General features: G+C 34.8%; 1 protein-coding gene and 1 non-coding gene across 3 annotated transcripts in view; both read left to right on the top strand.

Annotated features, from left to right (window-relative positions):
• Positions 1–17,561, top strand: part of UEVLD (UEV and lactate/malate dehyrogenase domains) — a 38,220-nt gene extending 20,659 nt beyond the window's left edge. Inside the window, exons 8-12 of one of the 2 annotated variants that reach the window (XM_011377757.2) lie at positions 6,981–7,151; positions 8,151–8,324; positions 13,763–13,826; positions 15,327–15,450; positions 16,247–17,561. In XM_011377757.2, coding sequence (XP_011376059.1) covers positions 6,981–7,151; positions 8,151–8,324; positions 13,763–13,826; positions 15,327–15,450; positions 16,247–16,414 — 701 coding nt within the window. In that variant the 3' untranslated portion in view covers positions 16,415–17,561. The remainder of the gene's footprint in view (positions 1–6,980; positions 7,152–8,150; positions 8,325–13,762; positions 13,827–15,326; positions 15,451–16,246) is intronic. The other variant, XM_023521886.1, reaches the window with a different exon arrangement.
• LOC111730589 lies at positions 3,017–3,135 on the top strand. The gene has a single exon (XR_002776750.1). It is a non-coding gene; the product is annotated as a 5S ribosomal RNA (ribosomal RNA).
• Positions 17,562–18,015: the final 454 nt, after the last annotated feature.

Below are 18,015 nucleotides of genomic sequence, written 5' to 3'. Positions count from 1 at the left end.
GACACTTTAGTATAAATTTTTCTCTGATTGCTTCATTTTTCATAATATATTGATTAAGTGTTCTCAATCAATATATGATTAAGAGTTAGACAGTTGGGGGTTTGCATCCTAGCTTGATTTTTCATAATATATTGATTAAGAACACTTAATCAATATATAGGAACACTTAATCAATATATAGTTTTAGAGTTAGATAGTTGGGGGTTTGCATCCTAGCTCTGCCACATTATAGCTCTGACATTGGCAGATTCTATAATCTCTCGAAGTTCACTTTTATCATCTGTAAAGTGGGAAAAATACCTGCCTGTTGGTATATAGCAAAGTGCTAAACCAATTAAAAAAAAAAATTCAATTCACATTGCTTTCACTAAAAATATATTGGAGTTTTGGGGGGCATTTAAAAATAATTTAAAATATTTTTCAATTACAGTTGACATACAATATTAGTTTCAGGTATACAACATAGTAATTAGACATTTATATAACTTATGATATCATCGCCCCAATAAACCTAGTACCCATCTGACACCATACATAGTTATTACAGTATTATTGACTATATTCTCTATACTATACATCCTGTGACTATTTCGTAACTACCAATTCGTGCTTTATAATCCCTTCCACCCATTCCCCTCCCCCTCCCATCTGGCAGCCATCAAAATGTTCTCTGTATCTATGAGTTTGTTTCTGTTTTGTTTGTTCATTTATTTTGTTTTTTAGATTCCACATATAAGTGGAATCATATGGTATTTCTCTTTCTTTGTCTGACTTATTTTATTTAGCATAATACCCTCTAGGTTCATCTATGTTGTTGCAGATGGCAAGATTGCATTTTTTTTTATGGCTGAATAACATTCCATTTTATATATGTACTGCTTCTTTATCCATTCATCTGTCGATGGACACTTCAGTTGTTTCCATGTCTTGGCTATTGTAAATAATGCTGCAATGAACATATGGATGCATATGTCTTTTTGAATCAGTGTTTTGGGTTTCCTCAGATAAATACCTAGAGGTGGAATTACTGGGTCCTTCTTTGTCTCTTGTCAAAGCTTTTGTTTTAAAGTCTATTTAGTCTGGTATAGGTACTGCTACCCAGCTTTTTGTTTGTTTCCATTTTCATGAAATATCTTTTCCATCTCTTTACTTTCAGTCTGTGTGTCTTTCTATCTGAAGTGAGTCTCTTGTAAGCAACATATGTAAGAGTCTTGTTTTCTTATCCATTCAGCTACCCTATGTCTTTTGATTGGAGAACATAAGCCATTTACATTTAAAATAATTTATTGATAGATATATAGTTATTGCCATTTTATTTATTTATTTTTCTTCTTAAGTCCCTTTAACATTTCTTGTAATACCAGTTTGGTGGTGCTGAACTTCTTTAGCTTTCTCCTGTCTGGGAAAAAATAGATTGTTAAAATAAGTTTTAATAAACAAAAAGAGTTTTCGTATCATTAACAAATAAAATTCTAAATGTTAAAAGAGTAATTTTTATCTCACCTTTTTAATTAAAAAATTTTGCGTATATTTTATAATGTACGTAAGTATAGTCACATATATATGTGGGTAAATACTGTATTTGGGGATGTAGTCTTAAAAGTATTTTATTACCAGAGATGCACGATCAAAAAAATTGGAAGAACATTAAATTAGAAAATGTTTACTCTAAACACTATAAAGTGTTTAACCTTCCAAAACCAGGTTATAGCGAAAATCAGGTTGTAATATGTTGTAGTTGTTTGGCTTTCCTTTTCTTTTTTTTTACTTAGGTCCCATGTATTCCTTGACCATCTTTTCCAAATAAAATGTTGAGACATAATGGTTTCACAAGCCTAAAAATACTAAGAATAATAGCGGGTCAGAAAAATTGAAATTATACCTCCAGGTCATAAAAATTGGGTGTAATAGTTATAGCAAGCCTCTGGATCTCTGTAGGATACAAAGAGTTCATTTTCTGCCTCTGGAAAGAGTACAATAGTTGCTTTAATGATCCTTTTGTAGGCCTCATATAGAAGCTCCCTGGGGGAGTTGGATATTCTCTTGTGCATGTCATTTCCAGGCACTGAAGTTCTTAAGGGACCTCTTAACTCTTCCAGATCACTTTCCGGGACTGTTTAGTACATGGGCCCTAGAGGCTGTGAGGCCATTTAGGACCTGCGGAAATTGTTTCTTCCTACGTCTCTCATTAACCGTCAATAACTATTATTTCAGATAATCGAAAGACTAGAATCCTTAGAGTAGATATATAGCGGGTGGTGCTTGTCACCTCGGAGGGAATATTGAATGAGTACACACTATCTTGGGGCAGGTTTCATGTTCCCCTTGTTAATTTTGGTTGTGCATTCCCGATAACACTTAATTTAATTACTGTTACATGAAGTAATTTTAAATATAATGTTAACTAACATCTCATAAATATACTCTAGGATATAGAGAAGTGCATTCATAATTTTGGGAAATCAAACTCATTTGGAAATTTAGTAATGCTCCATTGTGACAGGCATTGATTACTGTACCTAACTGATCAGGTTGTACTTTGTTCCATTTGTATATTTTTTTGATAGATACTAAAACATTTGGGGGAGGGATATACATAATTATATATGAGCTTGCGTTATATATACATACACAAACAGTTAAGCTTCTGTATACATAGACTAAGTCTGGGATAATGCTAATAAATTGTTTAAAAGTAGTTTCAAGAGTCAGACGGGGGAAACTGGTTCTGCACTTGTTTTATGCACTAAATATTTTTATCTTTCCTTAAAAAACATTTTTTTAATTCATATAAAATTTACCATTGGTGACTTTTTTTTTTTTGCTCTGTAATGCATTTTATAAAAAAAGATACACACTGAAGACCCTTAAAAGTAGTCCAATTGGATAAATAAGTGATTTCAATAGCTTTACAGCTCCATATCAGAAATTTAGCAACAAAGAAACTTGCTTGTGAATTCCAAGAGAAGAGATGCCAAGGTCTTTGAAGCACTCCATCTTCAGAAATCTTTCACATGTCTATAGCCATGTCACCCTGAACAAGCCCAGTCCCGTCTGATCTTGGAAGCTAAGCAGGGTTGGGCCTGGTTAGTACTTGGATGGGAGACCACCTAGGAAGACCAGGTGCTGTAGGCGTAAAAAATAAAAAATAAGGGATTGTAAGCTGACAAGGTCCTTGCAAATCTGTGAGGTCAACCAAGGGTTGCTGCGCCTAAAAAAAAATAAATACATAAATAATACATTTAAAAAAAGAGAGAGCAGGGTTCATCATTCCAGTAATCATCAGTAACTGAAAAATCACACAGACGTGGAGCTATTCCCCATGAGTCCTCCATGTTGCAGATCTCCTGCAGCCCTTTCCCTTCTCCTCTTGTTATCCAGAAGGTTTCAGGGCATAGTTGGTCACTTTCAATGACATTCTCCCACTGTGTAGCTAAATGGCACCAAGGCAAAATTCTGTTTATATCGCTTATTCCCATGAAATTTGAAAGTTCTCTGTTTCCACAAAAGTCCATGCCAAGAGGTGTGGCTTTTTCTTTTTTGTCCTTTGTTTTCACTCTGGAAAAGCGGAAACATGCAGGCTACCCTTAGAGATCACTGAGTCTGACTGCTGCCCAGGATGGCCCTATTTGAGGCTCACAGTGAATGAAGACACTGAGGGCAGGTCTTTTTAAAGAGACTGATGAGAGGAAGAGATTAAGAGAGAGCATACATGAGAGAGAGCACGTGCACGTGCATCCTGGGGTCCTCAAGGCAAGATGTCTAGAAGTTGAGAAAAACAAGGCCTACATCCTATTTTTTGAGGCTCCTGGGTTGCTCCTGCCTGCCATAAACTTATCTGAATCTTTCCAGTCCTCTGGGGCTCATCTCAAGTCACCATTAGTGACATTTAGCACAAAGACAATGTTGTAGAACTGTCAACACTGCCTAGTTCCAGAACACTTTAATCAACCCAAAAGGAAATCCTGTACACATTAAGCTAAATCTCCACTTTTGCCTCTCCCCAGGCCCTGGCAACCACTAATCTGCTCTATGGATTTGCCTCTTCTGGATATTTTAGGTGAATGGAATCATACAATATGTGGTGATTTGTGTCTGACTTCTTTCTCTTAGCATGATGTTTTCAAGATTCATTCATATTGTAGCATGTATAAGTACATCAGTCTTTTTTATGGCTGAATAATATTCTATGATACAGACATACCACATCTTATTCATCTATTTATCATTTGATATTTGGTTTGCATCTTTTTTGCTATTGTGAATAGTGATGCTGTGAGCATTCATGTACAAGTTGTTTGAATACCTGTTTTCAATTCTTTTAGTTATATACCCAGAAGTAAAATTGCTGGGTCATGTTCATTCTGTGTTTAAGTTATTGATGAATTAATATCTTTTTGAAGACCATTATTAATAGCATATATAGATCTAATAGCTCTATTTCTTTGAACAGCTTCATAATACTCTATCATATGGATGTCTGTCTCCTATTGGTAGACATTTTGGTCATTTTGCATTTTTGTGATTACAAATAATGCCGCAGAGAACATTGTCATGCAAAAATCTTTGTGTACTTCTCTAGCAAGATTAAATAGAATTACTGGGTCAAAAGGTATGTGTTTTTAAAATTTACATTATTAAGTTGTACCAATTTATACTCTCATCGAAAGTATATGAGGGTTCCTATTTTCTTTTGATTACTTTTATCCCATATTAGACAAAGCTAACAGGATAATTCTCCTCTGATACTGTTTGTATCATGTCATTTTCTTGCTGAAGACATTATTATGTTTGTCCCTTAATAATAATAATAGCTGCCATTATTTTAGGGAATCAGTAATATATGGTAGATATTGCACATATATTCACAGTCTTTACTTCTCTTATTTTATTTTATAGATGGCTCAGAGAGATTGTGTATTAGGTCACACAGTTATTAAGTGGCTGAGCTGGGGTTTCAAAGATATGTTTGTTACCAGTTTCTTGTGATTTACTCCAGAAATAGTCTGTGTATATACAAGCATAAATGTTTGTGTGTACAGGTATATATACACATGTGCACATGAAGTAAAAGGCGTTCAATTGTTATAAATTAAAAATAAGTTTTATTGACATATAGAGCAAAGTAAAATTTGCTCAATAGCCAGTGGTTCCTAAAACATGATTTATACATTGATCACTTGTGTCACCTCAGGTGCTTTTTAAAATTACAGATGCCTGGCATCTATTCCAGGCCTGTGGAGAAATTAAAGAGTTTGGGAGCTTGGTAGGAAATCTCATGGAGTAGGAAGCCTTTCTCACACTTTTGAAACCATATGAGGCAGCTACTACTCTGTTTACTCATAAGTCGTTTAAAGTAGAGGAAGCTAAAGGGAGAAAAGAAAAGAAATTATCCTGGCAAGATAGGTTGGGGCCAATTTATAGAGTCATAAGTTAAACCGTTCACTGATATTTAATAGTATGGACAAGCCTAATCTTTCCAGGTATCAATGTCACCATCTTTATGAGGGTATAGGACTAATTTTCTAAATATAGCATAGTGCTTAACAACACTGAAGCCATACTGCCTGGGCTTGAAATTCTGGCTCTGCTACTTCCTAGTTCTATGACATGGAGCCAGTTATTTAACTTCACTGTGCCTTAGATTCCCCATCTGTGAAATGGGGATGATGATAATCCCATAGTGTGTTGTAGATTAGAGTAAATAAGTAAATATATGGAAAGCTCTTAGAATAGTACTTGGCAAGTAGAAGTAATAGGGAAGTGTTAACTACATCCCTTCCAGTTCTGATGTCTTCCGATTCTTTAGGTTTTGTCTCATTACCAGATATCTACTCAGAATACTAGAACACAGGAATTACTTAAGAGGACTCATAAAAAACCACAATTAAAATCCAGAAGTCAGTTTTTGGATCTACCATTTTAATTATGTGGATTATGAACTAAAATTTAATAGAAAATTCACTTCCCAGTGGACACATTGCACAAGTGTTTCCTTCTGAAACTTGTTTTAAAAGATGGTCTTAGAGGATTAATTAAGACTGTAAACCCTGGCACCTACTCATGGTCTCCCTGGAATGCTAATATTCATTTACAAAGGTTGACTGTACTGATGCCATTCTAGCTGGTTTGTTATTTTTCTGTTGTTTTTGATGCCTATAATGTCTGGCCACTATTTTAGCATATACTTACTGTACAACGTACTGTGTAACAGAGTAAAGTAGTTGTAAAATGGCATATGTGTGTTTGAGGATCAGAACAGTGAACTCTCAGAGAATAGCTTTTCCTAAAATTTTAACAGTTACTTATATGTAAGTCCCATTGAAAGAAGAACCTAAGACCATGGACACTGGGCTTCGTTATAAGAAAAAAACAGTAAAAAATCAGCCAAGATATTTTACCTTGATTTAAAGATTTTCAAGCTATTTTTTTTTCCTCTTTGGAATAAAATCCTTAATAAACAAAACAGATACAAGCAAAACTACTCTGCTTGGAGAAGTCAAAGTAAACAGCCTGGAGCCATGCCTGCCAACCTTCTTTCCACTTATTCCCAGTCACCCAGATGGCCTCTGAGTCATGTCGAAGGAACTCTAGAACTCCTAAGGTCAAAGTTTAAAAATCAGTGATATAATTGATTATAGGTACATTTTTGCCTGTAGCATATTATTTATTTTCCCTAAGAAAATTGTGATTATATAAAAATGCAGTTCCTTGTTTGTGGGTTCTGGATTCTCTCATTTATTTGGTTTATCTTTATTGCTTTCTTCCCTCCCACCCCCTTGGGATATATTCTTGCTCTTAATCCTCTTTCTGGTGGCAAACTTCAGCACTTTGTATACTTCCCATGGGAATAGGATTGATCTAGGGGGGCAAGTGTGCCTAAAAGCTCTCTATTTGTAGAAAAGAAACCTTATTATCATGAACACAAACTTGAATAAAACCTAAATCTTGGGCTCAGACTGTTTCTTTTTATTCATTAGATTTGTCTGCCTCTGCTCATTCCAAGGTGATCATCTTCACAGTTAACTCTTTGGGTAGTTCTCAGTCCTACCTTGATGTGGTACAGAGAAATGTGGATATGTTCAGAGCCTTTGTCCCAGCTCTGGGACATTATAGTCAATATAGTGTCCTGCTCGTTGCATCTCAACCAGGTAAAAGGTTTTATTTTAAATGAATTTAATGGTCTGGTGCATTGGTAGAATTGCCATTATTGATAAAACTAGATTATAAAGAGATTTATAGAGTATTTAGTTAAAGTCCTCTTATAATAAACAGTACAGTATTTCCATATCCTGTCAACCAGTTACTTCTTATGACTGGCATTTACTAGAAGGTTGCAAATTACAATTTTTTTAATGTACTATTACTATTATTATGTTCCAGGTTGTTAGCCATGCTTTCCTCAGTGACAAAATGTTTAAACACCCAAGTGAAAAGTGCACTGGCTTATGTAAAAGAGCTTTTGTTAATTCTGAAGCGTCATAAAATGTTAATGGGCATGCCAGAGTAGCAGTTTTAACGTTTTGTATTTTAAATTGTTTTGAAACTGTTTTACTTTAAAAAAAAAAAAATGTTTTCAAAGAGTTAGGTGTGTTATTGGACTCAAATTGGTGACCAGATTTTTTAGATGTTCCCAATATAGGAGTATAGTATGCATTTCAGTTTGTTTTCCTATAGTAATTGGTTGAGGGACACTGGTCTCTTTGATTCCTGACACCATTTTGGCATGTAAGAAAAAGCAGTTGTGTTTTTTGTTCATAATGCTGTACTGCATAGTGGTCATATATGAATCAGTATTTTAATTTAAAGATACAAATGCAGCCTAAGATAGATAATAAAAACAGAACTTGATCAATGGAAAAAAATTATCTTCTGTGCCCAGGTTAGTTCTTGCTTAACTATTCTAGGAAATTATCTGTTTTCCACTCTTAACAATTTATACTTATCAACAGAATTGTCTTAAATCATGCTGAAACCTGGTTCATGTTTTTCATATACATTAAAAATATATTATGCCTCATACGGCACTTAGGACCTAAGAACAGTATATACAAGTTCTAATATACGTATTAAAATAATATTTATTTATGAGTAGGCTAGAAGTATATATTTTTTAACCTTTATACTTTCACCTTGTATGCAATATTTAGTGGAAATCATGACCTACGTGACATGGAAACTGAGTGCATTTCCTGCAAATCGAGTGATTGGAATTGGATGCAATCTGGATTCACAGAGATTACAGTATATTATTACAAATGTTTTGAAGGCAGAGACTTCAGGAAAAGAAGTATGGGTTATCGGTGAGCAGGGAGAAGACAAAGGTAAGAAATAAATTTTTAGTAGTTATATCGATAACCTAAATCACCAGTGGCCATGATATTCACATATATCTGGGGACTCAAGAATTGTAAAGCTTAGTTGGTTTTTGTTCCACATTCGAGTGCCTTCAGTGTAACATGCCCTGTGAATAGACGCCTCAAACATGTTATTCTAATTATATTTACTTTTCTGTAAGTTTAAGATTAGGCAAGACCCCATAGTCAGATTTTGTTTGTTTTCAAAACTATTTTCTTAGAATTTGCAGTTTCCTATATGCTTTGATGCCAAATATTAACAGTTGTTACGTCTGGGTTAGAAATAACTTTTAAAAATTTGTACTTTTTTGTGTTTTCTAATTTTGTCATGATAGATATGTAGTATTTGTATAATTTTTTAAAAAGTATTTTAATAAAATACAGAGTGTATTAAATCTGTATAAATCTATACTGGCTACCTAGAAAATTTAATGCTAGAAAGAGTCAGGCTATAGAATAAACTTTTACAAAACCTGACAGTGTAATTCAAGTAGAAATACTTTTCAGGCTCACAATGACCCTGACACTAAGCACTAATCAATAGGACCCTAGAATAAGATAACAAACAAGAACTTGGAGCAGATGTAATAGAGTAACAAACAAATGTCTAGGGTTTCGAACAAACCCAAGACCCTGAGTTTGATTTACTACTCTATTGAGTTCTGGTCTGTGTTGATCTTCTGCTTATCTGATTAGTGCAAATTTCCCAGTTTGCTCTTTCCGCTTCTAGTCTACCCTGTAAACGATGCCTAATTAATAATGGTATTAACCAAAACTTACATAGTGTTTACTATATCCTTTCATATATTAATTCAGTCTTCATAAATTATGTTCCTCTTTTCAAAAACTTTCACTTGTTTCCTCTGACCAAAAACTTTCACTGGCTTCCTCTGACCAAACCATTAAATTCCTTTGCTTGGCATTCAAGGAGTCATGAAATGTAGCCCTAATCTTCCTTCCCAATTATAGTTATGGAGTAATCATATTATTAGAGAGCCGGAGGGACCCAAGCATCATCGATTATGTTTCATTTTAGGGAGTCAGCAATCGATACAGGGATGGTAAGAGTAACCTGCCCAAGAGCCTATACTTTCCAGGTCAAAGAAGGACTAAAACCCAGGTCTTGTGCCTTCCAGTCTCACCGCCATAGCTCTGCTTCATTTTAGCCACAGAGACCTTTGCATTTACCTTCCCTATAATCCTTTCTCCCTCTCTCAGCATATTCAAATCTCATCCTTCAAGGTCTTGGTCCAGCCCCCATTACTTACATTATAAAGTTTTTCCTGATCATATCACTCCACGGTAATTTCTTCATTCCTTTGAGCTAAAAGCTATTGCTAGCTAAGTGATAATTAACCATATATGTCTCATGACATTTATTCTTTCACTAAACTGCTGTTTATTCTGATCCAGTTTAATTGTGTGTGTGTACATTCTCCTTATTGAAAGTATAAATTATTAAGCTGTTCTTTTAGTTGAAAAAGTCATATATTCACATTGCAAAAAAGATTAATAGTACAAAAAGATATGCAGTGAAAAATAAGTCTCCCTTCTGTGCCAGACACCTACTACCTCTCTCGGAGCAATCACAGTTACCAGTTTCTTGTATAACCTTCCAGAAATGTTCTGTGCATAGACAAGCACATGTATGAAATCATACATCATTCTCCATATTGCCCTTTTACTTATTGATATGACTCAGAAGTTATTGCATAATAACATATAGATGTCATTCACTCTTTTTAACCACTGAATATACTAAAATTTATTTAACCGGTCTTCCTAATAAGTTACAATTTTTGAATGAGTAAGTACATTTCACAATATGGTTGCATTAATATCACAAATTATAAAGAGAAAATAAAGGACGATATGACAATAAATAAATCTAAGGCACTATGCTGACTGCTATTACAGCTAATAGATATACAAGAACCTGACCCTGTCTTTAGGAAATTTAAGAGTCCGATACAGGAAATGACTATAATAAAAGACAATATTGACTTGTTATGAGAGAGGGCCATGGGAAGAGGATAATAGCACAGGAAAGGATATGGAAATTCTGTCTTGAGCTCTCAACTGGGAACTAGAAATAGAAGGATGTGGGTACACGTTAATTGGGATCACTTAAGTATAATGTTATGTAATCTTTGACACACACAAAAGAATACATATAGTGTATATGTATGTTTTAAAGCATAATAATAGAATAAACATTCGTGAATCCACATTCAGTTAAGAACATTAGTGATACCATTGAAGCTACCTATGTACCCCCCAACCCATCTCCCTGTCTCTCATCTGGATACCACTATCGGATCACTTTTATCCTGCCTTCTACTTTGTTTCAGAAACAGTTATATCCACAGATAGGAATACTTAACTTACCTTGGCCCTGAAGCCAGAAATATATTAGAGGCTCCCTCTGCTGGTTTCATGTGTAGATACCAACGGATTATATTTTTGCATAAGTGACACTTCCACAGGAATAGCAATTATAATTATTTTATATTGAGCGGCTACTATGTGTGCGTATTAAATGCTTTGCATATCTCACTTAAAATTTATAAACACCCTGAGAAGAGGTAGTGGTTTTCCAAATTAATAGATGAAGAAGCTTAAGACACAGTGAGGTTAACTAATTTGTCTGAGATTATACATCTAGTAAGGGCAAAATTGAGATTTGAACCCTAATCAACTCCAAAGATGTGCTTTTTCTTGCTGTGACTTAATTAGATAATTTATCTAAAGCATTTAGTACAGTGTCTGGCACAGAGTAAACTCAGTAAATCATAGTTGTTATTACAGTAATCAGCAAATGGTGATGAATAGAAAATTGGCAAAAGGACATGTAAAATTATGCTTTGAAGTAAAGCGACATTAGGATTTAGAAACAGTTATAAGAATAGCAAGTGTGTAAGTAAAATTATTCTCTTCAAGTATTTCAGAGACGAATGATGGCTACAGCCTAGGGGAGGAATCACATGACATACAAGACCCTTTAGAATCTGTTTCCTGCTTCCTTACCCAGCTTCATCTCTGACATTCTGCCAGGCATTCTGTGCTAGTCAGATGGCCAACTTGCAGTTTCCTGAATGGTTCATGCACTCTCATGCCTCCTTGCCTTTGAACCTGATGCTTCCTTTCCCTGAACATTCATTCACTTGGCTAACTCCTGCTTACTCTTCAAGACCGGGCTTGAGTGCCACCTGTCCCAGGAAGCCTTCCCTAATTCTCCAGGTTAAGTAAGTTAATGCCTTTATTATAAACATTATCACACTGTATTATAATTGCATATTTACCTGTCTGTTCACCTCACTAGACTGCAAGCTCCTTGAGCTTGGAATGTGTTTTGAAATAAATGAATGATCCCGACACCATCTTGTGACCAAATGTCATTCGTTTATGCCCCAGCAAATTAGATATTCAGCAACACATATGCTTTGGAGCTGTGTTTTCAACTGTGATATTGAAATTATATGTAAACTGCAGGCAACTCCTTCAAATGATGTTTTAGAAATTCAAAGGCTGGACCTCAGATCAGAGTGTTAACTCATCTGCTTTGGCCATCAGTCTTACCGAAGGGGTAGTTGTTATATGTAATGGAAAAGAGCTATCTCATGGTCATTTTTCATTAAAATTTGGGGGCCAGAGGATTATTGTTCTTGAGGAGTGGAACCAGAAAGATTAGGATATTAGAGACAGTATTTGAAAGGGCTCCATAAACTAGGATGGATATATAATTAGGAAGTTTGAAGGGCTGGGCAGTAAATGAACAAAAAAATGAAATAAGTCCATCTAATCTTAATTGAAAATTTTAATAACTATGTCAAAAGCAAATTTGAACATAGTTAAGCTTTCTCCCTTTCTCCATTCTTTTCTCATGGCTCTTATAAGTCAGTATTCAGAAAAGAAAGATAAAGAATGTGATCATGCTTATAATACATAATGGCAGTAATACTCAGTTATTTCCAGATTTTTGGGGTGTCCTTTCTCTTTTTTTATACCACTTTGCCCATTTTATTCATCTTTCCAAGGTCTGTAAATTCCTTATTTCATTTAGAAGACATTTCCCTGCAATATTCTATTTATTGTGAATATACTAATAAAATACCAAAATTGTTTTAGAAGATAATGTATAATCCTAGCCAAGTTAAACAATTTTTTAAATCCCTTAATCTGTCCACATGTATTTAAGTTTTCCATATAATTTTTTATTTTGCTGTTATTTTACTTAACATAAAACTGTGTTTTTCAACTTGTTACAAATATCTCTGTTATGAGATATAATTATGGATTGTGTGTGAGTTCAGTTCTGAATTATCTCTTGTGAATTCTTTACCATGGTAAAGTATGTGTGAGAGGACACAAGACACATGGTCCCTGCCCCCTGGAAGCTTATTATCAGTGTGAGGAAGGGAAGCATCTGGATACATATGGTGTCCTTTGTTATTGACACATCACTAAATGGCCTAATTTTGAATGCAGTATGTTAGACATAAGATATACCTGAATGTATTTTTGTTTTGCTTATCCAAATAAAGATTTGTATCAAAGAATGTCTTAACACAGGTGAGAGACAGATGACTAGTAGGTTTCAAAATCATTTTCAATTCAGTATTAAGGCGTGGTATAAATATCCAGTCCATGTGCACAGTTTTGAATTTTGAATTGTTTTTATAAATGGTATAGTGAGAGGAAATAGGTTGCGCCAAAGATGCTCTTAGAAAATAGAACCCTGCCTCTCTAACGGCTGTGGAAATCTAGCCCAGAATAGGTGACCAAATTATTCATCACCTGGTTAAAGAAATTAGTCTGTGTGGTTCCCAACAGAACAGATGCTATGTATTTGCAGCACTCGAGAGCCTGTTATTCACAGCCTGCTATGGAAAGAAAGCTTTCTATTTGGACAGTAAAATGGCCCTGGTAGAAGAACTGCTGTTGGACGTGGTTCCACAGTGTAGTGGTTAGCACGTCTGCTTTACACACAGAAGGTCCTGGGTTCATGCCCCAGTGGAGCAATGGTCCATGGTCTACGGCCATGCCACCCTGAACAAGCCCGATCCTGTCTGATCTCAGAAGCTAAACAAGGTCAGGCCTGGTTAGCACATGGATGGGAGACCACCAAGGAAGACCAGGTGCTGAAGGCATAAATTAAAAAAAAATAAAAAACAAAAAAACCGTTGTTGATGAGAGAGAACAGGTAAGGAGACTACAAATAGACTGGGGATTGCAGCTCACCGTTTTTCTTACCCCAGGCAATTGGTACAGCACATTTAGTGTCATCAGTGGGAAAATGTTTAATGTTTTATACAGGTACCCTTGACTGCAAACAATCATTTATCACATCTTAATCCTAAGAAAGTTATTGGCAAAATAGAATTAATTTCTCATTTACTTTTTAGTGACCAAATGGGGTGGCCAAGAAGAAGCAATGAGTCATAATTCTCAGGTACAGCTGTCTAACAGGTAATACTGAGTGTAAATTTGCATTTATCCAACTAACAATCATGTCCTTCATAGCTGACCTAACAGCTATTTACACAGCATGTACTTACCAGACTTCTGCAGGCAAAACTAGTATGGACAAATCCAAAAGTACAAGGGAGCAATGTTTTCTGTTCTTTGATTTCTTATCTGAAAGTAGATCTGAGAGTGCTTTGCAAATTTTATTTCAGATAACACAGTTGACACTTAAAAGGTAAGAGTTTTCTGATTTGTAGACATTGATTTACTGCTCCCATATCTAAACATGAGGATATTGAGAATTTTTTTAAATGTAGAAGAAAATTAATGTGTATTTATTAATCACACGTAAATATGTTTGGAAATTAGTCTGATGTAATGGATAAGCCATATTATAAGTTCAGGCAAAAGCAAAGTATGATGCACAGATCCTGGTATCTTTTGTGTTTATTCAGAGGCCTTCCAGGGGTCTGGACCCTATAGGTTGGACGCTATTTTTATGCCATTCCTTGTTTCACCATCACATAATAAAATGCTTTCCTACAGTCTGATTGGTGGAGATTTTTAGCTTTTTAAACCCACAGATTATGTTTTTAGAATATAACAACTGGAAATGATATTCTCTTATTGAAAAGAGTAGTATGTTGTATAATCTATTCTAACCTGATTCTATATATAATCCTGTATTTATAGCTTTTAAAATTTTTTTATATCATTTTTTATTAGTTACAAAAAGAATATATGCTATTATAAAACTTAAAATACTGCAGCTATCTATACAGTAGAAATTGAAAAGCTAAGGTAATTCTATTCTCCAGAAATAACCACTGTTAACAGTTTAATGTCCATTATGTCCAAAATTTTTTCAATCCTTCTGCAGACATCACTTTTTAAATTATTTTTATAATAGATTTATGTATTTATATTATCTTGAAGCTTGTGTTGTTGTCTTAATAATCTTGGACATTTTTCCATATTGTACATATAAATCTCTCGAGCAAGGCAAACATACTTACATGTATATCTTTGCACACTTGAGCATATTGCTGTAGGACAAATTCCTAGAAGAGGAATTTCTAGATCCGATGTTGCCAAATCTCTCCCTTAAAAGATCGCATCACTTTACGCTCTCAACAGCAGTTATGGGAATGCCTGTTTCTCTGTAGCTTTTCCAAAAGTAGTTATCAATATTTTTAATATTTGCCAATTTTGATAAGCCAAACTGGTGTATTTATTGTTTTAAGTCATATTTAGTTAAATATTAATGGTGGCCATCTTTTTGTGTTACTAGGCCATTTGTATTGTGTATGTGAACTGCCTGACATTTCAAGAAAAGCTTAATCATTAATCTGCAGGCTTCCCTAACAATTGCTGTATAATTCTTATTCGTGTGTCATAAAAATATGTAATTAATACCTTAAACAGAGGTAAAACTAAATGCATATTTTGTGTATTTTCTGAGGGTGTTTTGTTGTTGTTTATTTTATTCTGTTTGTAACCTAGAGCCATGGAACTATTAAGGGTAAAAGGTCAAAGATCCTGGTCTGTCGGACTATCAGTAGCTGACCTGGTTGACAGTCTTGTAAACAATAAAAAGAAAGTGCATTCCGTATCAATTTTAGCAAAGGTAATTGCTGTTCTCATTCTCTCATCATATTTTTAAACTTTTATCTTATGGATATTAAGCCAGAAAAAGTTCTATTCACACTATAACCCAGGTGTATTCAATATCACCAGCTTTTAGAGTAACACGTAGGAGACAGTTTGGTCTAAGTTCTATCCTGCCTGGTTATGGGAAGTCTGGACTTTTCCTAGGTGACCCCCTCACCTCCATGTAATTTGGGGGAATTCTCAAGAAGCATTTATATATTCCATAAACTTCTGGTTGTCATTTATCACCTCAACCAGCCAGGTCACCCCAGACTGGCATGCCAGTTGGCCTTAGTTGGTCATCAGTCTGCTTCTCTAGTCGTTTGTCCTTTACCACTTTATCCCAAACATAAACTCTTTAAAGCACAGCTAAGACAAGGCACAAATACTTAACCAAATTTCCCCTAAAACTTAGGAATACCGGGAGAAATAAAACATGGAAAGGAAAGCTTAAAACAGGTTACTGTATTTGACTGCACCCAGAGTCCATTTTGTGCCCCTCCCCTGACAGTCTTTTTTCTTCACCCCCAAGCTGCTACCCATATTACAGGGCGCTAGCTTACCTTCCCATAAAGGAGGTGTCTTTGACCAAGTTCCTCCTATCTCAAGAAAATTTTCTGAAACAGTAACTTACAAAATACATGAACAAAATTTTTTAAAAAGCTCAACTTGTATCACTTTGTACTAGGGCTAGAAAAGCAAGAAAGTATTTATGATACTTTTTTTTTTTCAGTCATTCTGCTCTATTATAATCCAAATTTTATTCATTTCAGGGATATTATGATATAAAAAGTGAAGTGTTTTTGAGTTTGCCTTGCATCCTGGGAACCAGTGGGGTATTGGAAGTCATCAAAAGCACAATGAAAGAAGATAGAGTAACTGAGAAACTCCAAAGCAGCGCATCATCGATCTATGATCTCCAACAACAGTTAAAACTTTGATTCTAAAGTTCAGTTACCTGAAAGGAAAGGTCATTTAATTTTGCCAACATATATAGGGTTGAGAACTTCTCAGTCTTATTACTTATCCTTACAAACTGCTTGTTAAGGTAGATGGTTTCTTAGTTTTGTAATTTGAATTCTTAAATAATTAGATAAAGAGGAAAAAAATCTAAATTTCTTTGTTGTTCTTGAGATATGTATACTGTTCTTTAAACCTACAGCAGAGATAAACATCTGCAATATGCATCATATAAAATTATGTATCCTTAACTAGAAGCACATTCAGCACTTTGGGAATATTTTGAAAGTAGTATTTTTAAAAGAAAATTACTTTCTGACTGTTATAGTAAACATGGTAAGCTGAAGGCCCAGTATGGATTTATGAAATCTATGCTAGGTATTCATTCAAAGGACCTGCAGTTTGGGGTATTAATGTTCCCTCTTTAAAATACCGTTGGTAGTAATAATAATAAAAAAGCATTTTGTTTTCCCTCTTCAATTAATTAGCTACCAAAAATGGAAAAGATTTTACACGTACTTGAAAATAGTAAAAGGGAAAGTGAAATTTTTTAGAAGTGTAGTTTAACTTCCAGTCGGACTGTCCTTTTTGAAATTTTCTATACCTCTTCTTGGGCTATATCAGATCTCTAATATCATAAACTCACTGTAATATTAGAATCATAGAGAAATGTGTATTTTCAGTGAAAATCGATTATGAATTAAAGCCAAGCAGTTTACTTTAAAGTTAATATATGAGGCTTTCATAAAAGCCATTGGTTTTAAAGGGGAGAGGATGGATAGACTGATTGTTCTGAGCAAATTCTTTAACTAAAGAAATGATTGTGTACATATGCTTTGGTGATGGGTCAATATATTCATATGTGAAAGATAGCATATTATTAAGGTGGCATGCAACTAGTAGTAACAAATAACATCAACATTTCTTATATTTCAGGCAGTGTGAAGAGCACTTTATTATTTTATTGAATCCTCACAGTAACCCATTGAGGTAGGGACTATTATTATCATTTTACAGAAGGGAAATTGAGTTTTAGTGCCCAAGATTTCATGGCTAAGGGGTACTTAAACATACAAACTACTTTTTCTAACACTAGAAGGGGAAAAAGGCCTAATAGCCAAATGGTTACCACAAGACCCTAAAGCAGGGGTTCTGTGCTCTTCCATTCTCAAGTGGAAGCTGACTTTTTTTTCCTTCCCCAAAGAGTTTTTAGAAAGATTGATTCCCTCCTATTTACCTTCAGCAAATAGGAGAGTGGGAGTTGCACCGAGGTAGGTGTTTGTTTATTTAGTCATTCAGGTAGTATGACTGGGAGCCTAACAAACACCCAATGCTGCATATGTTAGGCACTGCAGATACCGTGGTGAGCAAATCTGGATTAGGTACAAGCCTTCAGGGTCTTTATAATCTAGTATGGGAGACATAGTAATCAAATCACACAAATAAATGTACAGTCACAAATGTATTAAGTACTGTGAAGAAGTCCTAGGTTTTTGAAAGCATATCATAGGTGAATCCAAACCTGGTCTGAGAGATAGAAAAGCCTGATGGTTTAGAAGGACAGACACATCCTAGTTAGAGG

The sequence above is a fragment of the Pteropus vampyrus genome, unplaced genomic scaffold (genome assembly GCF_000151845.1).
Source record: "Pteropus vampyrus isolate Shadow unplaced genomic scaffold, Pvam_2.0 Scaffold321, whole genome shotgun sequence".
Lineage (NCBI taxonomy): Eukaryota > Metazoa > Chordata > Mammalia > Chiroptera > Pteropodidae > Pteropus > Pteropus vampyrus.
The sequence above is the reverse complement of the archived record's forward strand: the minus strand, read 5'-3'. Positions and strand labels throughout refer to the sequence as shown.